Source organism: Tachyglossus aculeatus, chromosome 11, assembly GCF_015852505.1.
Source record: "Tachyglossus aculeatus isolate mTacAcu1 chromosome 11, mTacAcu1.pri, whole genome shotgun sequence".
Taxonomy (NCBI): Eukaryota; Metazoa; Chordata; class Mammalia; order Monotremata; family Tachyglossidae; genus Tachyglossus; species Tachyglossus aculeatus.
The window spans coordinates 22,395,133-22,420,032 of NC_052076.1; the positions used below are offsets into that span (position 1 = coordinate 22,395,133).

Below are 24,900 nucleotides of genomic sequence, written 5' to 3' on the forward strand. Positions count from 1 at the left end.
TTGAATGAATGAATGAATAGTAATAATAATAATAATAATGATGGTATTTGTTAAGCGGTTACTATGTGCCAATCACTGTTCTAAGCACTGGGGTAGATATAAGGTTTGTTCCACCTGGGGCTCACAATCTTAATCCCAATTTTACAGATGAGGTAACTGAGGCCCAGAGAAGTTAAGTGGCTTGCCCAAGTTCACACAGCCGACAAGTGGTGGAGCTGGGACTGGAACCCATGTCCTCTGACTCCCAAGCCCGGGCTCTTTCCACTAAGCCACACTGCTTCTCTCTAGTACTATCCTAGACACTTATCACAGTGTTTAGCACACAGTAGATGCTCAATAAATACCATTCATTGATTGACACACGAGTAGACCCCAGGTTACAACTATCCTCCGATGCAACTAGTCTGGTGGTGGGATTGTCCTTTGGTTCAATGACATTGTTGCCGCCTTTTCCCAGGTGTGCCCGGCCCACTGGCCAATCTGCCATTCTGGCTGAGCCCTGCAGAAATGCAGACCCCAACCAGACCCCCTCCCAACCTGAGATGAGAATTAAGCAATCAATAATACACCAAAATGGAAGGAATCTCTGCCCATAGTTGAGAAGCAGTGTGGCCTAGTGGAAAGAGCACAGGTCTGGGGGTCAGAGGACCTGGGTTCTAATCCCAGGTCCACCAGTTGCCTGCTGTGATGATTTCAGGCAAGTCACTTCTTTTTACTTGACTTCTCTGTGCCTCAGTTACCTCATCTGTAAAATAGGGATTAAGACCATGATCCCCATGTGGGATAGGGACTGTGTCCAACCCGATTTGCTTCTATCTATCCCAGAGCTTAGTTCAGTACCTGGCACCTAGTAAGTGCTTAACAAATACCACAGTTACTAATATTAAGTGCTTCAGTTGCCTCATCTGTAAAATGGGGATTTAATACCGGTTCTCCCACCTCCTTGGACCATAAACCCCATGAGGAACAGAGACTGTGTCTCACCTGTTTGACATTTTATCTACTCCAGCTATTAGAACAATGCTTATCAATAATAAGTGCTTAACAAATATTATTAAAAAAATATTTTTAAGGTGTCGAAGAGAGCCCTAGAGCAGAAAACAAAAGAAGTTGTTGAAACAGGGAGGTGGCTTCATGTATGGGTGGATGATACAGATGTCAGAGTTCACTGCCACTTATTCATAGAAATAGTCCAGATGAGGACCATATCCTTAGCTTTAGTGCATAGAGCACGTGCCTGGGAGTCAGAAGGACCTGAGTTCTAATCCCAGCTCTGCCCAGCGCTTAGAACAGTGCTTTGCACATAGTAAGTGCTTAACAAAGGCCATCATCATCATTATTATTATTGTCTGCTGTGTGACCTTCTCTGGGCCTCAGTTACCCCATCTATAAAATGGAGATTAAGACTGTGAGCGACATGTGGGACAGCGACTGGGTCCAACCTGATTATCTTGTATCTACCCCAGCAATTAGTACTACTTGTTTTGTTTTGTTGTCTGTTTCACCCTTCTAGACTGTGAGCCCGTTGTTGGGTAGGGATTGTCTCTATCTGTTGCCAAATTGTACTTTCCGACCGCTTACTACAGTGCTCTGCACACAGTAAGCGCTCAATAAATACAACTGAAAGAATGAATGCCTGGCATGCAGTAAGCCCTTAACAAATATAAAAAAATGTGCCGCTGCAGGTTGTAGAGACTAAAGGCATTATGGTTTCTTTGTCCCCACCTAAAATCATGGTATTAAAAATTCTTGCCCCAATTTTCAAGAAAGTGGAAGAATTTGTATCCATGATTGAAAAATGAGACTCTCAAGGGGAGAGTAGTTCCAAGGGGCATAGAAGTGTCCAAAGTCCTGCTAGGGGCTGAAGAAAGCTGCCATTCAATCTAAATGGAATCAACTCTGCCGCTAACCTCCTCACCGTACCTCGTTCTCGCCTGTACCGCTGTCGACCCCTGGCCCACGTCCTTCCCCTGGCCTGGAATGCCCTCCCTCTGCACATCCGCCAAGCTAGCTCTCTTCCTCCCTTCGAAGCCCTACTGAGAGCTCACCTACTCCAGGAGGCCTTCCCAGACTGAGCCCCTTTTTTCCTCTCCTCCTCCCCATCCCCCCCACCCTACCTCCTTCCCCTCCCCACAGCACTTGCATATATATTTGTACAGATTTATTACTCTATTTATTTTACTTGTACATATTTACTATTCTATTTATTTTGTTAATGATGTGCGTATAGCTTTAATTCTATTTGTTCTGATGATTTTGACACCTGTCTACATGTTTTGTTTTGTTGTCTGTCTCCCCATTCTAGACTGTGAGCCCGTTGTTGGGTAGGGACCGTCTCTATATGTTGCCGACTTGTACTTCCCAAGGGCTTAGTATAGTGCTCTGCACACAGTAAGCTCTCAATAAATATGATTGAATGAATGAATGAATGAATGAATTCTTCACTAAAGTTAAACAACTTCCACAGTCAGCAGAACATGCTTCTTATTCTTCACACTCATGCATAACCATATAATAACCTAACAAAAATAATAATGATGATGGTAATTATGAAGTGCATACATACTCTGGGCCAACCACTGTGCTATGTGCTGGGGTAGATTATCATTATTATGCCAAGCACTGTTCTAAGTGCTGCAGTAGAACCAAGATAAACAGGTCGGAAAGAGTCTCTGTCCCACTTCGGGCCCATGGTCTAAGTAGGAAGATGTAGGATTTAATCCCCATTTTATAGTTGTGAAAACTGAGGCATGGGGAAGTTAAATGACTTGCCAGAGATAATGCAGTCAAATGGTTTAGCTGGGGTTAGAACTCAGGTCCCTCTGAAAACCAGGCCTGTACTCTCTCTACGAGGCCATACTGCTTCCCAGATACAAGATCACAATTCTTTATTTAAAACTGTGATGCGATGCGTTACTTGAATAAAGACTAAACAAGAGTTTAGTAATATTTTTCCTTACAATATAGAGCTTGGGAAGGGATTTCAGATTACTTTTTCAGAGGTCCTGGAAGAGATCCTAATTTATATCATCTCAAGCTCTGGGAAAACGGGCCCCATGTTTTAACCACATTTTTATGGAAGAAATCTCAGTTGCATCATGGAATATGCCTGTAATGCTGAAACAAATTGACATAATTTGAAATGTCTACTTTATGGTATTTGTTAAGCACTTACTATGTGCCAGGTACTTTATTAGGAACTGGTGTAGATACAAGCTAATCAGGTTGGACACAGTTCCTGTCTCATATGGGGCTCACAGTCTTAATTTCCATTTTCCAGAATAGGTAGCTGAGGCCCACGGAACTTAAGTTCCTTCCTTCCTTCATTCATTCAATTGTATTTACTGAGCACTTACTGTGTGCATAGCACCATACTAAGAGCTTGGGAGAGTACAATGTAATAATAAGCAGACACATTCCCTGCTCACAACAAGCTTACAGTCTAGAGGGGGAGACAGACATTAATAAAAATAAAGTGATTTGTCCAAGGTCACACAGCAGATAAGTGGCAGAGTCGGGATGAGAACCCAGGTCCTCTGACTTCCAGCCTGCTCTTTCTACCAGGCCGTGCTGCTTCTCTGTTATCTTTTCACTCATCATTACAAGTTCAGTCCCTGACTGGGCTGTGGCAGCCTATTTCTAGGAGTCGCTTAGCCAGAACTCAGTTGCTATCAGTGCCCTTGAAGGGAAAGAAATTGCATTTTGTGGAAATTTCCCCTGAAGCCTGTAGTAGTAATAGTAGTAACAGTAGCAGAAGTACTCATAGCAATAGTGGCATTTATTGAGTGCCTACAGTACTAGGCACTTGGGAAGTACAGAATAAAAAAATGACATTATCTGCAGAGAGCTTCCTTCCACTCTTATAGGGGAGACATGAAATTGTTCACAGCTAGCCTTCATTGGGCAATGAGGAAACCCAAAATGTCTCTGACTACTGCCATCATGGAGGCCAAGGACTGAGGTAATTATCCAGACACTTCAGGTAAAACCTCACTTTCTGTCTGGATAATTCCAAGAAGTGGGAATTTTGTCTGATGGAACTGGGTAATTACTGCCAGTCCTTTGGCCTTAATAGTGAAGAAAGGGTTTGATGAAGGAAAGTGGGTTCGAGGAGGCTGTAGGCCAATTTCAGAGGAGGAAAAAGAATTGTTCCTGCAGACAGAGTGGGTGATTGTTGACCTAAATTTCCACAATAGTGTCTCCATTATCAAGCGCATCTGGTAATTGCTTAAGCCTCCACTTTAGTTTGCTTACACAGATATTCCCTACAGCAGTTTAAGAGGAAAGGAGGGTGAAAGGCAGAGAGAGAAAGAAAAAGGGGCACCTATCACACACTTCCTTCCAGGAATCTTTTCTGTCTTTGCTGGTGACAGCCCTCTGAGCTGGTTGGATCCCTGGTCTGGCGCCAAAAGGAGGGAGGAAGAGTGAAAAGCAGCATGGCCTAGTGGAAAGAGCACGGCCTGGCCAACCGAGAACCTGGGTTCTAATTCCGACTCCACCATTTACCTGCAGGGTAACCTTGGATGAATCAGTGCACTTCACTGAGCCTCAGTTTCCTCATCTGTAAAGTGGGGACTCAATACCTGTGCCTCTCCTATTTAGACTGTGCGTCCTGTGTAGGAAAATGACTTATACCTTGTATCTATCCCAGCGCTTGGTTCAGTGCTTGGCACGTAGTAAGAGCTTAACAAATACCTCAATTATTATTAGTAGTAGTAGCAGTAGTAGTAGTAGAGAGAGAATGAAATTTCTGAAAGCTTTGTCCTTTGAAACACTTCCTTGTCTAAGTGTGGGGCTGCCAGGAGGGACCAAGATATTGTCTCAGGCATTATAAAGAGAAACAGTCTACTGTTTTCTTGGGATTATGAAAAAACTGATAGCAAAAGTGCCACGATTGTTATTGGCTCAGTGTAGCAGACATTTCCTTTGTCGGTGACCATAAGCAGCAGACTGAACTGCCTTGAGGAGTGCACTGGAGATGTTTACCGTCTCCCACTTCCAGAGGAGGTCTTAATTAAGGTTTAATTATGTAGCATAGGTATTTTTTTATTTTCAAGTGCAAGAAGAAGGATTTCAAGGGCTTAAGAACCATAGTGTCTAATAAGGAAGCAATAGAGGAATGTAAACATTTTCTGAGCTCTTTAACTTGCCCCACCTTTGATGTGGCTTGAAAGTGATTTCCAGTGTCTCTGTTGCAGTTGCTGGGTGTGTTTTCATAAAGACCTGCCCCCTGCGACAATCCTCCAGGGGAGAAATGTCTGTGTGCCCAGTCTTCCATCAAAGAGTGTGATGAAAACAGCTCCCAACGAGCATTCCACCTTTCTACTTTGGTGACGCAGACCATGCCAGGTACAGGAGAAGAAACCCAAGAGCCTCCAGATAGGTTGGGAGGATTTTATTGGCAACTTTGCCTTTGTGGGGCTTTGGAGAGATGGGAGCAAGAGACCTAGAGATGCTACATGAAGTAGGAAGAGCTGGAATGCCTCCCATTTCTTTTCCCGCTTCCTCTGTGCTTATTACCAGGCCAAATCCTTGAGAATGCCCATCCTCTGCTGCCCGGTCTGCCCCTCTCTGCCCTCCACCCCCACCACCAACCAGCTGAGTCCACTGAGATGTGTGCATTGCCGGGGGAAACTTACCACATTAGGTAAATTGGGTTTTGATTTCTGCGGCGGGGCACACACAGCACAATTGACTCTGCTGGCATGGGGCGGGTGATGGGGAAGCAGCAGAAAGCGGAAGGTGAGGGTGGCAGTGGGGAAGGGGAGAAGGCAAAAGAAGTGGGGTGGGAGGAGGAGGAGGAGAAGGAGGAGGAGGAGAAAGAAGGCAAAGCTGTAGGAAGAGAGGAGGAAGGGGGCTGGGAAACCGGTGATGGGGGAGAGACGAGAGGCAGGAGAAGGCAGGAGGTCTCAGAGCTGGGGAGGTGAGAAGGGGAAAGAGCAAAGAGTGTACAGAAAGGGGAAGAGCTAACGCAGTAGAGGGGTGACTCGCTGCTTCCACCTGTGCAGAAAACAAACCAAAAAAGAGAGTAAAAGGGATAGAGAAGGAGAGAGAGTGAGAGAGAGTGAGAGCGAGCGAGAGAGAGAGAGAGAGAAAGAGAGAGAGAGAGAAAGAGAGAGAGAGAGAGAGAGAGAAAAAAAATCAGGAACATGCATTCACTGTCCAGAAAGAACAGGTGACACAGAAAAAAATCTGTGAATGAACTAACTCGCTAAATTATTTCCAAAATCGAAAGACTGACCAAACTATTCAGCCTCCTGCAGAAAGGCTCCAGTCTGGGGTGAAGGCTCATAGGACATTTTCCTCCTTGTACTCAAACCAATCTCTCCTGGCCTAACTTTTGGGCCAGAGTAACTGAAGGGAAATGGCCAGCAATTCTTCCGAGTAACCAGCCAGGCAATAATATTTACTAAGTGCCCACTGAGTGCAGAGCCACATACTGAGAGCTTGGAAAACTGCCAAAGAGTTAGTAGATACACTCCCTATTCCCAAGGAACTTACTGTCTACTGTGTGCAGGGTACTGTATTGATCACTTGAGAGAGTATAATAGGGTTAGTAGACCTAATCTTTGCCCTCAAGGAGCGTAGGATCTAGTGGGAGGACACAGAAACTAAATTCATTGACAGATAGGAGGAAAGAGGAAAAAAGGAGTATGAATGTGAGTTAGTACTTGTAGTAGAGTATGTAACATAGTGGACATGCCTGCTATGGTAGGTTGAGAGTTCCCAAGGGCTCAGAGGCCTTGGAAGTGCTAAATTAGCAGGGTCATTTTTTTTTGGGGGGGGGTATAAACTGCAGGCCTATACAGTATACTGCATGTGGGTAATTATTATAGTAATTATCAAAGTAATTATTAAGTACATACTATAAGTTAAGTGGTAGAGACGAATCATAGGATCAGACACAGTCCCTATCCCACAAAGGACTCCCAGTCCAATAAGGAGGGAGAGCCAGAATTAAATACCCTTTGTACCAATGAAGAAGCTGAGGCCCAGAGAAGTTAAGCAACTTGCCCCAGATCACCCAGCTAAGCAACGGCAGTTCTCTTGATTCCCAGCGCCATGCTCTTTCCACTAGGTCAGTTGGCAGCACCCCAGCCCCAGACATACATCTATGTGCGCTTCTCCCTCTGCCTTGCCTCGGAAACAAGACCTCCCCTTGGTAGTTCTAGGGGAGCCAGCTGCTGGGAACCACCTTCCCGGACACCGATGGCAAAGCTCTTGCCCCTCTTCTCCTGCAATCCATCTAACCAGCCATGCTACTGGAGGCCCCCTCCTCCCCCTCTCTCCAATCTCCAGGGACCCTTGCTAAGTGGTCTTCTCCGGGGTCCATCTCCGCCTTTCGGGGAGTTGGGGAGCTGATGACTCGAGAGAGAATCAGAACCTTCCTGGGAGGTTTGGAAGGGAGAAGGTCCGGAGGGAGAGGAAGTGACGGAGAGAGACAGAGAGAAAAATGTAAACCTCCCATGATGATGATGATGATGGCATTTATTAAGCACTTACTATGTGCAAAGCACTATTCTAAGTGCTGGGGAGGTTATAAGGTGATCAGGTTGTCACATGGGGGGCTCACAGTCTTCATCCCCATTTTACAGATGAGGGAACTGAGGCACAGAGAAGTTAAGTGACTTGCCCAAAGTTGCAAAGCTGACAATTGGCAGAGCCGGGATTTGAACCCATGACCTCTGACTCTAAAGCCCAGGCTCTTTCCACTGAGCCACGCTGCTTCTCCCATGCAAATCCCTCTCTGGCCTCCATCAGTCCTATGACTATTCTGTAATCCATGGGAGGAGACTGAATGGGTTGATTCCTTGACAGTCTGCCATCCCAAACTAACTCCGTATTGGAAAAAAAGCTAGTTTTTAAATGGTATTTGTTAAGAGCTTACTACGTGCCAGGCACTGTATTAAGTGCTGAGATAGACACAGGTTAATCAGGTTGGACACAAGCCCTGTCCCACAGGGGGCTCACAGGCTTAATCCCCACTTTACAGATGAGGTAACTGAGGCACAGAGAAGTGAAGTGACTTGCTCCAGGTGACCCAACAGACAAGTAACATAGCTAGTATTAGCAACGAGGTCCTAGGACTCCCAGGCCCGTGGTCTTTCCCCTAGGTCATGCTGCTTCTCAGGCCACTTGTCTGCTAGCACTGTGGTCCCAGACTGTAAGCTTCTTGTGGGCAGGGAATGTGTCTACCGACCCTGTTCTATTGTAGTCTCCCAAGTGCTTAGGACAGTGCTCTGTAAGCTTTAAGTACTCAATAAATACCACTGATTGATTGATTTAAAGGCACCAATGGCACCATCTAGGGTCCTATTTCTGCTCCCTATTTATCTCTCCCTGCCCCGACCCCAACCCCCAGTAGGACTGAAACAGACATGGAGATAAAATGGCACCAGGTTCCCTAGGTCCACAGCAGGCCAACTTACCTCACTGCCCTAGGGTCTCAGCCTGCCACCCCAATATCTGGGTTTCATTATGAGATTTTCACACAGCAACAACCAGCTGTATTTCTAAGATCCAGCATCGATCGATCGATTAATCAATCAATGGGAATTATCACATGCCTACTGTGTCCAGAGTACTCTTCTCGGAACTTTGGAGACAGTATGACTTTCTGATGCTTCCCACAGCTTGTTTTATGCATCTGTTATATTGTTTTGTTGTACTTTCCCAAGTGCTTAGTAGAGTGCTCTGTACATAGTAAGCGTTCAATAAATAGAATTGATTGATTGATTGATTAATTGATCAGAAAGGCATGCTGGGTTTCCATAGAATGTCATGATGTAACACTGACTAACAATAATAATAATATTTGTTAAGAGCTTACCATATGCCAAATGCTGTCCTAAGTGCAGGTTAGATACAAGATAATCAGGTTGGACACAGTCTATGTCCCACATGGGGCCCCCCCTCTCCATCACCCTTCTCCTGGGCCCTGTACTGAGCAACCCCCAGGTGCAGGGCACTGTACTAAGCACCCCCTAGGCCCAGGGCATTTTGCTGAGCACCCCCTCCCCAACCTCCTTCCTACAGGCCCTGTACTGAGCACCGCCCATGTCGAGGGCACTGTGCTGAGTGCCCCCCTCCCCACCCATTTTAAAGATGAGGTAACTGAGGCACAGATAAGCTAAGTGACTTGCCCAAAGTCACACAACTGATAAGTGGCAGAGCCGGGATTAGAACCCATGACCTCTGACTCCCAAGCCCGTGCTCTTTCCACTAAGCTATAATAATAATAATAATAATGATGGCATTTGTTAAGCGCTTACTATGTGCAGAGCACTGTTCTAAGCGCTTGGGGGGATACAAGGTGATCAGGTTGTCCCACGTGGGGCTCACAGTCTTAATCCCCATTTTACAGATGAGGTAACTGAGGCTCAGAGAAGTGAAGTGACTTGCCCAAGGTCACACAGCAGACATGTGGCGGAGTTGGGATACGAACCCATGACCTCTGACTCCAAAGCCCGGGCTCTTTTCCACTGAGCCACACTGCTTCTCTAATGAATGACTCTGCCACTAGTCATCTGTCCTTTCTATCTGGCCCACCAAATAAATGACTTACCATATTTACTCACAAAATTGACCCACTTTTGGGAAAAACTTTTGCCACATAAGGTGGGGTGGGGTTATTTTATGGGTCATATAAGAATTAAATCTAGCAATGAGGGGAGGAGAGGAAAAAGAAGTGATGAAATAAAGGAGGAAAGGAGGGGAGAAGGGAGAGAAAGGTAAGAGGGCACCTGAGACTGTGTCTCTTATTTCTATTGTACTCTCCTCAATGCAGGGCATAAAATACACTCAATGAGTTAACTTCCCTCCCATTGTGCGATCCAGTGCTGGTGTGTTACCATGTTCTGATCCTTGTCCTCTTCCTTTTGTCCTCTTTGCCTGAACATGCCACTCTCATTGTTTACAAGTATGGAGTATGAAAAATAGCATTTCATTTCTTTCTCAAAAATCGGGGTGAGGAAATTATAGGCAGAGACAATTACGTGAGTACTTATGATACTCCAGCCCATGGTGCTGGATCTGGGCCACTAACTGATCCATGGAAGAGACAACCCTTCAGATCATGGTGGCTCTAAGTCTATCGTTGACACAATCAACAACTTCTGTGCTGTTTGGGAGACTGCAGTAGACTTAGCACAGTGCTCTGCACACTTTAAGTGCTCAATAAATGCCACCGATTGATTGATTGACTGCATGCAGAGTAGACTTGGTGCCACAGAGGAGCTGCTGTGGCCTGAAACGCAAAACGTTCGGCCTCTCACGCTCCCAGAATACAAATAGGTTTTAATTAGTGCTTAATTCGAGGTTACAGCAAATTATAGACACTCTTGCAACTAATGGTTTGAGTATTGACAGAGCCAATCATCAACACCAAATCAGCTAAATCTATCATCAAACCCTAGCCTTGTTCCTAACCAGGATCCTGAGCCAAATCTTATCCTCAGCCCTTGTTCGCTCTTCCACACAAATTCTTGGGTTCGCCTCACTGCAGCTGACAAAGGCCTGATTTTTTTCCACAGTTCTGATGTCGTTGGTGAAACGAATCTGATGCTGAGTTGTGTTAGTTGATTGGTTTTCAAGGATTTGTTGTCAATTACTAATTCCACCAGGCTGCTTCTCTACTAATATGCATTCACCTCCTTTTGATCCTTTAATTACCACATTACTCAATCAATCAATGGTATTTATTGAGTGCTTGCTATGTACGGAACACTGTATTAACTGACACTGTTATGTCCAAAACAGAGCTCCTTATCTTCCCTCCTAAACCCTGTCCTCTCCCAAAATTTCCCATCACCATCCTTCCTGTCTCACAAGCCCGTAACCTTGGTGCCATCTTTGACTCCGTTCCCTCATTCAACCCACACAGCCAATCTGTCTCCAAAACCTGCCGGTCTCACTCCACAACATCGCCAAGATCCACCCTTTCCTCTCCATCCAAACCACTATCACGTTAGTACAGTCACTCATCCTATCCCAACTGGATTACTTTATCAGCCTCCTTTCTGACCTCCCAACCTCCTGCCTCTCCCCACTTCAGTTCATACTTCACTCTGCTGCCCAGATTATCTTTCTGCAGAAATGTTCAGGGTATGTCACCACCCCCTCCTCAAAAATCTCCAGTGGTTGCCTATCAACCTCCGTATCAGTCAAAAATTCCTCACTATTGGCCTTAAAGCTCTCCATCTCCTTTCCCCTTCTTACCTCCCTGCCCTTCTCTCCTCTACAACCCAGCCTGCACATACCACTCTTCTGGTGCTAACCTTCTCACTGTGACTGGATCTCACCTGTCTCGCTGCTGACCCTTGGCCCACGTCCTACCTCTGGCCTGGAATGCCCTCCCTCCTCAAATCGGCCAAACAATCACTCTTCCCCACTTCAAAGCCTGATTGAAGGCGCACCTCCTCCAGGAGGCCTTCCCATACCATGTCCCCTTTTCCTCAGTTCCTCTTCCCTTCCGCATCACCTCAACTCGCTTGCTTTGCTCTTCCTCCCCTCTCCCCTTCTGAGAGCACTTATGTATATATGTATAGATCTATAATTCTACTTATTTATATTGATGCCTGTTTACTTGTTTTGATGTCTGTCTCCCCTACCTTTAGACTGTGAGCTTGTTGTGGGCAGGGATTGTCTCTCTTGATTGCTATATTGTACTTTCCAAGCACTTAGTATGGTGCTCTGAAAATAGTAAGTGCTCAATAAATATGACGGAATGAATGAATTGAATGAATGAGTATAACGCATGGTACTTATAAACAGTAAGCTATATTTCTAAACAAAGTGATTTGGTCCTTTCCCATTCTTTTTTCAGCAGGCCACCGCAACACTTTCTCAGGAGTGCAATGAAGTAATGAAGGTGGCTAAACAGAATGGTTGTCCTGGGCCCTGTCCAGGAAAGGTCCCAGGATGGGTCAGAGTACCTGCTCTGGTTGCTTAGGATATAGGAGGGAGTTGCTTTGCCTGAGGAAAGAGGGTATTTTGGGAAACGTGACTCAAAAATGTCCTCTTGTGACACTGACACTGTTTAAACCAGGAATTAATATCTGGTATTACAAGGTCCAAGACAGTACTAAGCAGTTGGGTAGATAATTGGGTTGGGCACAGTCCCTGTTCCACATGGAACCCACAGTCTTAATCCCCATTTTACAGATGAGGCAATTGAGGCTCAGAGGAATGAAGTGAATTGCCCGAGGTCACACAGACAGGTGGAGGAACTGGGAATAAAACCCACATTCTCTGATTCCCAGGCCTGGGCTCTTTCCATTAGGCCACATGGCTTCTGAGTCATTGTTTAAGACAATGTTGCCTATATCTTAGATAACCAGAAATGAGCACTTAGTACAGTGCTTTGCACACAGTAAGTGCTCAATAAATACGATTGAATGAATGAATGATGCTCTTCCACTGTACTGCTCCACCCAAAACACCATAGCAAAAGTTGGCAGCGTGTTCTGTGGCCCTACAAGCTCTGGTGCCCTTTCTGTTGCCTTCTGCTTCCCTGTTAACTTTACATGGTCTTTTTTTCATTTTTAAAAATTTCTTCCAATTAATCATATTACCTGAGTGCTTACTGTGTGTAGAACACTATATTAAGTGCTTGGAGGGGTACGGTATAACACAGTTGGTAGACACTTTCCCTGACCACATCAAGCAAATCAAGCAAAAATTCCTCACTCTCAGCTTCAAGGCTCTCCATCACCTCGCCCCCTCCTACCTCACCTCCCTTCTCTCCTTCTCCAGCCCAGCCCGCACCCTCCGCTCCTCTGCCACTAAGCTCCTCACTGGGCCTCATTCTCGCCTGTCCCGCCGTCGACCCCTGGCTCACGTCCTTCCCCGGCCTGGAATGCCCTCCCTCCACACATCACCAAGCTAGCTCTCTTCCTCCCTTCAAAGCCCTATTGAGAGCTCACCTCCTCCAGGAGGCCTTCCCAGACTGAGCCCCCTTTTTCCTCTCCTCCCCATCCCCCAGGCCCTACCTCCTTCCCCTCCTCACAGTACTTGTATATATCTGTACAGATTTATTACTCTATTTTACTTGTACATATTTACTATTCTATTTATTTTGTTAAGATGTGCATATAGCCATAATTCTATTTGTTCTGATGATTTTGACACCTGTCTACATGTTTTGTTATATTGTTTGTCTCCTCCTTCTGGACTGTGAGCCCGTTGTTGGGTAGGGACCGTCTCTACATGTTGCCGACTTGTACTTCCCAAGCGCTTAGTATAGTGCTCTGCACACAGTAAGCGCTCAATAAATATGACTGAATAAATGAATGAATGAATGATTTTGAATGAATGGAAGCCACTAAAATAAAAAATGAAATGATGACCTGCTGGATATTTTGCAGTTGCAGCGTACATGGTCCCCTGGGCCTGGGCCCTGCTGCTGTATTTGACCAAGGAGCAGCCGAGTGACCCGTTGGATATTTTGCAACGTACATGGTCCCCTGGGCCTGGGCCCTGCTACTGTATTTGACCAAGGAGCAGCCGAGTGAGACAACCTAGGCCTTCAGGAGGAATCCCAAATGACAGACCTATCACTTCAGCAGTGGGGTGTGGCCGGGTGTCCTACGGACAACTTCAGGGCCCTGTCTGGGCTGGGAACATGACTACTATGTTGCACTCCCTCAAGTGCTTAGTACAGTGCTCTTCACTCGATAAATACCACTGATTGATCGACTCATCAGGGTTGAGAAGGACTTTTACAAACTGGAGGAATTACAATTACTGATTTCCAACCTTTCTACTGATGGATGACGGATGTGAGCTCCATATGGGACATGGACTCTGTTCAACCTAATTATCTTATATAAAGAAGCAGCGTGGCTCAGTGGAAAGAGCACGGGCTTGGGAGGCAGAGATCATGGGTTCGAATCCCAGCTCCGCCGCTAGTCAGCTGTGTCACCTTGGGCCAGTCACTTAACTTCTCTGTGCCTCAGTGACCTCATCTGTAAAATGGGGATTAAGACTGTGAGCCTCACGTGGGACAACCTGATCACCTTGTATCCCCCCGAGTGCTTAGAACAGTGCTTCGCACATAGTAAGCGCTTAACAAATGCTATTATTATTATTATTATTATTATTATATCTACCCCAGAGCTTAGTACAGTGCCTGGCACATGGGAAGTGCTTAACAAATATCACTAAAATAATAAAGAAATAAGAGAATTTTCTCCTAGCAGCCCCGGGGTGTAGGAAAGGGGTCTGTGTGGGGGGGAAGGGGAGGGGCCTAAGAGGGAGCTCTTGGGCAGGAAGCGATTAGCAGGTGTTTCTGGGGAGCAAGGGGGGAAGGGAAGGGTTGACAGGGAAACAGCTGGCTAGATTCCTGAGGAACTCTGTCTGTGACACTTGCTCTCAGGAGCCAGTAAAGCTGCCTCCAGGTGTGGTCAGGAACCGGTTTCAGCCTGCTTGGCAGATGTGGCTCAGTCCAGAGTTCAGTAAGCAGAGAACATACCCTGCGGTCTCTTGACAGGGGTCGACTTCTCCTCCAGCCCTTCCCTGCCATCCCCTGTCTCCCTGCTTCCACCCATATGAAGCCTGGCTCAGGCAACCAAGTCTTGGGTGGAAAGGGGGAGCTGCTAGAATCCAGGGGTCGACTCCTTGGGGCCACCTGTTCAGGCAGGAGCGTGTCCGCTGCTGGCTTCCCCCAGGCCTTGGAGGCTGGTGGCCCCTGCCCTCCCTCCAATAAATTAATAATAATGATGATAATAATAATAATGGTATTTGTTAAGGGCTTACTATGTGCCAAGCACTGTACTAAGCTCTGGGATGGATACAAGCAAATCGGGGTGGACACAGTCCCTGTCCCACGAGGGGCTTACTGTCCCCATTTTACAGATAAGGGAACTGGGACCCAGAGAAGTGCAGTGACTTGTCCAAAGCCACACAGCAGACTAGTAGACTTCTAGACTGTGAGCCAACTGTTGGGTAGGGACCGTCTCTATATGTTGCCAACTTGTACTTCCCAAGTGCTTAGTACAGTGCTCTGCACACAGTAAGCGCTCAATAAATACGACTGAATGAATGAAATGGTGGAGCGGGATTAATAGCCATTACCTTCTGACTCTCAGGCCTGTGCTCTACCCAAAACACTATGAGGCTTCTCCATGGCACTTAACAAGTACCGTAATAACAATTATGGTATTGTTAAGCTCTTACTATGTGACAAGCACTGTTCTGATTGACTGACTGATTGATTGACTGACTGACTGACTCCAGACTGACTGATTGACTGACTGACCCCAGCTTTAATAATAATGATGGCATTTATTAAGCACTTACTATGTGCAAAGCACTGTTCTAAGTGCTGGGGAGGTTACAAGGTGATCAGGTTGTTCCACATGGGGCTCACAGTCTTAATCCCCATTTTACAGATGAGGTAACTGAGGCACAGAGAAGTTAAGAGACTTGCCCAAATTCACACGGCTGACAATTGGCAGAGTGGGGATTTGAACCCATGACCTCTGACCCCAGCTTTATCTTCATATGCCCTGGCCATGACCTCCCTCCAGCTCCCCGGGCTGCTGGCAGAACCTTCTCTTATGTATGTACATATGTATGTATGTATGTGTGTGTGTGTGTATTTATTTACTTATTTATTTTTAATTGTATTTGTTAGGTGCTTGCTATATGCCAGGTAGTGTACTAAGCCATGGGGTAGATAAAAGCTAATCAGGTGGAACATAGTCTATGTCCCACGTGGGGCTCACAGTCTCAATCCCCATTTCACCGATGAGGTAACTGAGGCACAAAGCAGTGAAGTGACTTGTCCAAGGCCACACAGCAGACTGGTGGCGGAGCAGGGATTAGGATCCAGGTTGTCTGAATCCCAGGCCAGTGCTCTTTCCACCAGGCCACACTCTTTCTCCCCATTCCCAGCCTCCCCCTTCAGCTCCACCCCAGGAATCCCACAGAAACAGAAGACACCCAAACCTCTGGTGGAGCTCAAACCCCTTTCTGATCTTATTAAGAGGAAAGACTGCTTCACATCAAAGAGATTCCTAAAGGGGAATTATTTGCCATTTTGCACCAAAGCGGGGAAATTGAAAGGGCTTTTTTTTCCAAGGGTGGAAAACTCAGTATGCTCCTGAGGGCTTTATGACTGATCTCCAGGGCTATAAATTACACCATTTAGATGTTTTACAATGCTTCCCTTGAGGCTCCGGGTGAGTCACAAAGCATGACTTCCTCAGGAGGAGCCTCCTTAACTCCAAAGAAAAGCCAGAGGGAGCAATGCCACAACTTTGAAGCCAAATTGGCAGCTGGGATTGTGGGGATCAAATGTAGACAGGGAAATATCCAGTGTACTGAATTCCAATTCCCCTACCCTCACCCCAAATCTTCTGAAAAGCAGACCTTTACCCACTGACCTCTGACTGACCCATGGTCCAAAAGAGAAGCTTTTCACATAAGTGAGTTGATAGATCCTTGATCCAAATGGCTAGGTCCACTCACTAGCCGTGTTTGTTATTATTATCACGTTATCTGACCTTGGCTTCACAGACTCCGTCCTCTCCTGGTTCTCCTCTTATCTCTCCGGTCGTTCTTTCTCAGTCTCTTTTGCAGGCTCCTCCTCCCCCTCCCATCCTCTTACTGTGGGAGTTCCCCAAGGTTCAGTGCTTGGTCCCCTTCTGTTCTCGATCTACACTCACTCCCTTGGTGACCTCATTCGCTCCCACGGCTTCAACTATCACCTCTACGCTGATGACACCCAGATCTACATCTCTGCCCCTGCTCTCTCCCCCTCCCTCCAGGCTCGCATCTCCTCCTGCCTTCAGGACATCTCCATCTGGATGTCCACCCGCCACCTAAAGCTCAACATGTCGAAGACTGAGCTCCTTGTCTTCCCTCCCAAACCTTGTCCTCTCCCTGACTTTCCCATCTCTGTTGACGGCACTACCATCCTTCCCGTCTCACAAGCCCGCAACCTTGGTGTCATCCTCGACTCCGCTCTCTCATTCACCCCTCACATCCAAGCCGTCACCAAAACCTGCCGGTCTCAGCTCCGCAACATTGCCAAGATCCGCCCTTTCCTCTCCATCCAAACCGCTACCCTGCTAATTCAAGCTCTCATCCTATCCCGTCTGGACTACTGCACTAGCCTTCTCTCTGATCTCCCATCCTCGTGTCTCTCTCCACTTCAATCCATACTTCATGCTGCTGCCCGGATTATCTTTGTCCAGAAACGCTCTGGACATATCACTCCCCTCCTCAAAAACCTCCAATGGCTACCGATCAATCTGCGCATCAGGCAGAAACTCCTCACCCTGGGCTTCAAGGCTGTCCATCACCTCGCCCCCCTCCTACCTCACCTCCCTTCTCTCCTTCTACTGCCCAGCCCGCACCCTCCGCTCCTCCACCACTAATCTCCTCACTGTACCTCGCTCTCGCCTGTCCCGCCATCGACCCCCGGCCCACGTCATCCCCCGGGCCTGGAATGCCCTCCCTCTGCCCATCTGCCAAGCTAGCTCTCTTCCTCCCTTCAAGGCCCTGCTGAGAGCTCACCTCCTCCAGGAGGCCTTCCCAGATTGAGCCCCTTCTTTCCTCTCCCCCTCGTCCCCCTCTCCATCCCCCCGCCTTACCGCCTTCCCCTCCCCACAGCACCTGTATATATGTATATATGGTTGTACATATTTATTACTCTGTTTATTTATTTATTTATTTATTTTACTTATACATTTCTATCCTACTTATTTTATTTTGTTGGTATGTTTGGTTCTGTTCTCTGTCTCCCCCTTTTAGACTGTGAGCCCACTATCGGGTAGGGACTGTCTCTATGTGATGCCAATTTGTACTTCCCAAGCGCTTAGTACAGTGCTCTGCACATAGTAAGCGCTCAATAAATACGATTGATTGATTGATTGATTGATTATTATGGTATTAGTTAATCCTAACCATATGCTTACAGTCCTCTAGGCTGTAAGCTCACTGTGGAAAGGGAACATGTCTATCGACTCTGTTATATTGCACTCTCCCAAGCTCTCTGCCCATATTAAGAGCTCAGTAAATACTATTCGATTGATTGCTTATGTTCCAAGCACTGTTCAGTGCTGGGAGAGATACTAGTTAATCACGTTGGATGCAGTCCCTGTCCCACATGGGGCTCACAGCCAAAGTAGGAGGGAAGGAAACTGAGGCACAGAGCAGTTAAGTGGCTTGTCCAAGATCACTCAGCAGGCAACTGACTGAGCCGAGATTAGAAACTCTGATTCCCGCCCCCAATCCTGTGCTCTTTTCACTAGGGCACCTTGCTCTTCCACATTTACATCACTTCCTCTCCCAGGGCCGGGGCTTTTCTGTTTGGGGATTTCTGTTATCTGGAGCCTCTCGGCATCCCTATCACTCACCTGGAGTCATTTTGATGGGGCCCCACACAATTTTCTCTTGCTTCTTGGGGCCCATGGAAGCTTTCTGTTTCTTCTTGGCCGATATTTGGTCTATAGCCGGGAGTTTAGACTCAGGATTAGTTCCAGAAGGCTTGTCAGCTGATCTCTGTTCACATACAGATACCTCACCCACAGTGTTCTGCAAAAGGAAAGGCCAACTGAGTACTACTAACTGATCATACAACTTGACCAGACCCAGACAAAACACACGTAATACAGCAGTCCTTCTAGCAACAGTGACTAAGAGACCATTTCATATTCCCTGTTCTTACTGACATTTCCATCCCCTGAGCTGCAGGGTAAAGATCTTGGAAAGTTTAAAATATACACTGGTTTTAATAGAGGAAAAAATGCCATTTACCCTGTTGGAGATGCAAAATGGAAAGGCAACTCTAGTACTTATGAACTTATCTATACCAATACATATGTTTATTCATTTATGCATCCATTTATTTATTTTGACTACTGTAGTTTGCATATACTTTTATGTCCGCTTCCCCTGTTAGACTGAATGGTCCTTTTGGGCAGTGAATATGCCACTTTACTCTACACTTCCCAAGTGCCTAATAAAGTGCACTGCACCAAGTGATTGCTCAAAAAATACTCCTGTTGTTCTTCTCCCATAACTGCCAGTACATTTGAGGCGGACTTGCATTTTGGGGGCTTAGAGTCTTTGGGCATAGTGTTTTCCTGTTTGAATTCCCAAAGTATTGCTGTGAAATCAATTAATCAGTCAATCAATGGTATTTATTGAGTGCCGGCTGTGTGCAGAGAACTGTAGGAAGCACTTGGGAGGTACAATACAACAGAGTGGGCAGACACCTTCCTTGCCCTGGACGAGCTTACAAGCTAGATGGGGGAACAAGGGCAGCATCACTGTTTTAAAATATACTTTTTATTAAGCACTTACTGGGTGCCCAGCACTGCACTAAGTACTAGGGGAGGAAGTGTGTGTAATCCCTGTCCTGCAGATAAAGCTCAGAATATCTTTCTGCTTGCCCAAACCCCTCTCTCTGTACAACTTTGTGAAAAAAAATCCATATAGTCATCATTTATGTAACACATATTAATTGCGTGAATTTTAAGGAACTGAGACAGTCAAGAGAGGGCAGAGTTCATAGACCTGAGTTTCTATGGTGACAGAATTTCCTAACAGCCTCTCAGAGAGGTTTGAAAACCATCATCAGGCTCAGAATGTTTTGAAGAAACCTGGAAACAGGCCGGAAATGGAGCACTGGCCAGATTTCTGCGGGGAGGGCTTCACCAGAGCAGTCAGGACCTGGAATAAGCCACCTAGATTCCAGGAGTCTGGGACAATTTTCCCAGCCGCCCCTGGGCTGGTTCATTTAATTCAATCATATTTATTGAGTGCTTACTGTGTGGAGAACACTGTACTAAGCACTTGGGAGAAAATAGACACATTCTCTGGCCACCACCTCCCCCGTCTCCCTCACCCTCCACCTCCACCCCACCCCACCATTCCCCTCCACCCTCGGATGTGTTGAAAGCATCATGATATTTAGGTTTATGAAGGTTTCCAGTAATACAGCTTCATTATTTAGAAAAGCAGCATGGCCTAGTGGATACACAGCACAGGCCTAGGAGTCAGAAGGTCATGGGTTCTAATCCCGGCTCCGTCACTTGTCTGCTGTGTGATCTTGGGAAAGTCACTTCACTTCTCTGGGCCTCAGTTACCTCATCTGTAATGTGGGGATTAAGACTGTGAGCCTGATGTGGGACAGGGACTGTGTCCAACCCTGTTTGCTTGTATTCCCCACCAGAGCTTAGTACAGTGACTAGCACATAGTAAGCACTTAATAAATACCCCAATTATTATTATTATTTGGTTCTTCACTTGGAACTGTAGAATTAACTTAGATCAAATTTTTAAAATAATTTCAGCATGTTAAGGTATTGTCCTACATAATTCCCTGGCTTAGGGAAAAATCTGTTGGGATTTGGATTGATCAGACTGTAACCTTGTTGTGGGCAGGTACTGGGTCTGTTACATGGCTATATTGTATACTCCCAAGCACTTGGTGCAGTGCTCTGCCTGCAGAAAGCACTCAATAAATATGATTGATTTATTGATTGACTGATCACATTCATAGCTCCTATGGATAACTATGCTATTTCCACGATCTTGTTTCATGTTTCAGGAAAGCACCTTATAAAACTGGGAATCACTAACTACGTCATGGAACAAGGCAACCCAAAAAGTGTAAATATCTGGACATTCTATATTTGCCATTCCCATTTACAAAGACATCCGGGTGAACTTAAGTGTTGGACACATTACAATCCCAAGACTTTTAGAACCATGCATTATCATTTGGTGTTCAAGAATAGTGAAGAAGCCTTTCTTTGAGAAAAAATGAAAATTGCCAGTAGATTGAACCTGTAAGTAATCCATAGAACAATAAAGGTAGCGGAGACAGTAGCACTACCGCAACATTTCAAGAAGCAATGGACGTGTTAAAGGAACAATAAATACTGAGAGACTCAGAGTTTACTCCCCATTTTATGGAAAGGGAAACCAAGTCAGGGAAAGTGTGTGCCAGGCACACAGTAGTAAAAGCTGCCATGCTATTGTGACCCCAGAGCAGCAGGTGGAGAGAAAAATCCATGAGCCTAGGACAAGTTTTACTACAGGTGATTCCAGGCACAGTCCCTGCCATTTATGCCGAGACCTTGTATCCAGGTGGGGGGCGGGGGGGAGGGGTGTGTGGGTGTGTGTGTGTGTGGGTGTGGGTGTGCGCGCGCGCACGCACATGTGTACATGTAGTGTGTGTGTCTTGCCTTTACTTGGCCTACTGGAAAATGCCTATTATGGAGGGCAAGCCAAAATGCTACAGGTTCTGGTTTGTCTACGATATTGGCAACTGAGGCATTGAGTTTTACTCTTCACCTTCTGTGCAAAACTTCACCATGACTGGAAACACAACTGCAGTAGGACAGACTTTTCCCCTCTGAACCACTGTTGTCCGAGCAATGCAAGCCTGAATGGCTAAGGGCCCAGAAAACGTGCATTGCTCTGTGTCTGTGAGCAGAGCGTGCAAGTGATTTTCCCTCAGAGTCGCTCACACTTAGAGGTACCACCTCACCATCCGTAGTGCCACATTTGAATCAAAGAATGACTCTAATACTGTGTGGCTTTAAGCAAGTCACTTACCTTCTCTGAACTCTTATTCTCTGTTCTCCACCTACCACCACTTCTCTATCCACCATAAGGTGATGCTGTGAGAGTTATATATGTATATATGTTTGTACCTATTTATTACTCTATTTCTTTATTTTACTTGTACATATCTATTCTATTTATTTTATTTTGTTAATATGTTTTGTTTTGTTCTCTGTCTCCCCCTTCTAGACTGTGAGCCCACTGTTGGGTAGGGACCGTCTCTGTATGTTGCCAACTTGTACTTCCCAAGCATTTAGTACAGTGCTCTGCACACAGTAAGCACTCAATAAATACGATTGATTGATTGGTTGATTGATTAAAACTCACTCTGGTGGTTGAAAGCAAAATTCAGCAGCATTTTGAGCCCCATGGAGCTTTATAGACGGAAGGTATTTTAGAGTCTGACTGATATGTCTTTTCATTCGGCTGGAGTCTCCAGAAATCCCAGCACGAAGTAATGCAGAGTACGTTCAGTGGCATTGATTTGATGGAATCGCCATTTTTAGGAGGAAACAAAGTCACAACCTCCTCCTGCCATAAAGAAATCAACTGGCTATTTGTGACAGGAAAAGAGAAGCCCCAACTCTGTAGCCATTCTTACCATGACTTTCAGTTTTCATTTTTTCTCCTATATTTCTCACCTGTCTGTGGGTTCAGAAATGTAAGCAACTAGTTTTTAATATTATTTTCAGATAAACTGAAAGTCATTGCATTCAACTGTATTTATCGAACACTTACTTTGTGCAAAGCACTGTACTAAGCACTTGCTTAACCCAGTGGAAAACCGTGGAAGTGGGAGTCAGGAGACCTGGGTTCTAACCCGGGCTCCACTACTTGCCTTTGTGTGACCTCGGGAAGATTATTTAACTTCCAAGATTGTTTCCTCATTTGTAAAAATGGGAATAGAACACCTGTTCTGCCTCTGTTTTAGACTACGAGCCCTGTGGTGGAAAGGGATCGGGATTGATCTGATTATCTTTTATCTACTCAAGTGCTTAGCACTGCATCCGGCACATTATTATTATTATTATCAAGTGCCATTGAGCTGTTTCCAATTCATAGCGACTCTAGGGATATATTTTCTCCAGGCCGTCCTGTCTTCTGTCATAATCTGTAACCTTTCTAACAGTTCTTCCATTATTATTGTTATGGTCTCTAACCATCTAGCTGTTGGTCTGCCTCGTCCATGTTTTCTCTGGACTTTTCCTAGAACTAGTGTCTTCTCCAGAGAATTAGTTTTCCTTATATAGTGTCCAAAATATAATAATAATGTTGGTATTTGTTAAGCGCTCACTATGTGCCAAGCACTGTTCTAAGCACTAGGGTAGATACAGGGTAATCAGGTTGTCCCACATGGGTCTCACAGTTTTAATCTCCATTTTACAGATGAGGTAACTGAGGCACAGAGAAGTTAAGTGACTTGCCCAAAGTCACACAGCAGATAAATGGCAGAGTCGGGATTAAAACCCATGACCTCTGACTCCCAAGCCTGGGCTCTTTCCACTGAGCCACACAATCTAAGTCGAGTCATTTGGCCTTCCAAAGACCACTTTGGCTTAATTTGCTTCAAAATCCATTAGTTTGTTTTTCTGGCAGTCCATGGGATTCACAAAAGCCTTCTCCAACACCACATTTCAAAAGGAGCGATGCTCTTTCTATCCTGTTTTTTCACTGTCCAGCTTTCAGATTCATACGCTGTCACTGAAACACTATAGAATTGACAATTTGTATTTTTGTGGCAATTGTTACATCAGCACATTTCATGACTTTTTCCAGGCTCTTCTGAGCAAGTCTTTCTAACACTAATCTTCGGCATTTTTTTTGACTACTTGTTCCTTTATTATTGATTATCGATCCCAGGAGAGAAAGATTGTTAACTTTTTCAATATTGTCTCCATCCACTACAAATGTGTTAACACATCCAGTTGTCATGATCTTTGTTTTCTTGACATTCAAATGTAGGTCCAACTTTCTGCTCTGTTCCTTAACTATTAATAATAAGCCCTTCAAATCTTCTTCATTTTCTGCTAGTAGGGTAGTATCTTCAGCATAGTAAGTGATTAATAAATGCTACCATTTTTGTTATTACTGAATTATAGGCATGAATTTTTAACTCTGTGACTGCCTGCTCAGGCGTGTCTTCTGATTGACCAGTGAGTCTGTCCAAATGACAGTTGTGGCCCAGAGTTGCCTAAAGCTCTGGGTTGGTCTTCCCCTTTTTCTGCCTGTCTGCGGTTGCCTTGAGGCTCCTCTGGGCAGCAATGAGTGGGGGTTGAGGCCTCTGGAATGCTGTTTGTCCAACACACCCATGCCAGTGTTCCCAGTGTTCCCAGCGTAGTCCCCGGGACAGCTCTAATGCTTTGTGAAATAATGATAACGATAATAATAATAACAACAGCATTTGTTAAGGGCTTACTCTGCTAATGGCTGGGGTATATAGAAATCAAACAGATTAGTCCCAGTCCCTGACCCACAGAGGGCACACAGTGTAAGAGGGAGAGAGAACAGGTATTTAATCCCCATTTTAAATATGAGGAGACTGAGGCACAGAGAAGTTAAGTGACTTGCCCAAGGTCAAAAGCAGGCAAATGGCACAGCCAGGATTAGTAGCCAGGTCTCTGAACTTAGAAAATGGTTTAAAAAATACATGCATATTCCACAGAAATGCAGTCCCGCCTCTCTTAGATGTGTGGAGTGATTGGGGTTGCCTGGTGGAGGGATGTTTGATTAACCGATTGATTGATTTGATCGACTTAAGAAAATCTGACACAAATCATTCTTTCAGACTGCCCAAGTGATAGCTCTAAAAACTATCTGTACTAGTATCTGTATACTAGTACATACAGTATCTGTACTAGTATCTGTACTGTATCTGTATAAAAACTAAAAACAAACTGTACAAGTTTGTACAGGCCTGCTTTCCTCAGTCAGTCATTTCCAAATAAGAACAGCTGTATTTTTGAACTTTAAAGCTGAATTTAAATGGTTTGGTCTCTTGGATCCTGTAATTTCCATTCTTTGCTTTATATTTTTGAACCTTCTTACAAGTTAAAACCAAAAAAAAATGTGCCTCTTCTTTATAATGCCACACTGGGATTTTATGTTCAAGGTTTCATTGTACTAGTTCTTTCCTTGATGAGTAAACCAACATTATCTTCAAAAATGCATGTCTGAGCCCTAAAAATCTATGTTTGTGCCTGTAGAGATTTTCTTTATAATTCCCCCTTAAGAAGAAGGCCCTAAATTTTCTGCAATACAAAAGCCAGACTGTTAACTAGAGGGAGCTGTTGTTTGCCACAAATTCTAAGTGAAATTTAG

At 45.3% G+C, this 24,900-nt stretch overlaps 1 protein-coding gene across 7 annotated transcripts in view; it reads right to left on the minus strand.

Annotated features, from left to right (window-relative positions):
• The window catches only part of MARCHF10 (membrane associated ring-CH-type finger 10), a 96,467-nt gene that overhangs the window by 44,061 nt on the left and 27,506 nt on the right, over positions 1-24,900 (minus strand). For all 7 annotated transcript variants that reach the window (XM_038754179.1, XM_038754180.1, XM_038754174.1 and 4 more), the window contains one exon: positions 18,363-18,540. In XM_038754179.1, the coding sequence (XP_038610107.1) occupies positions 18,363-18,540 (178 nt within the window). The remainder of the gene's footprint in view (positions 1-18,362; positions 18,541-24,900) is intronic.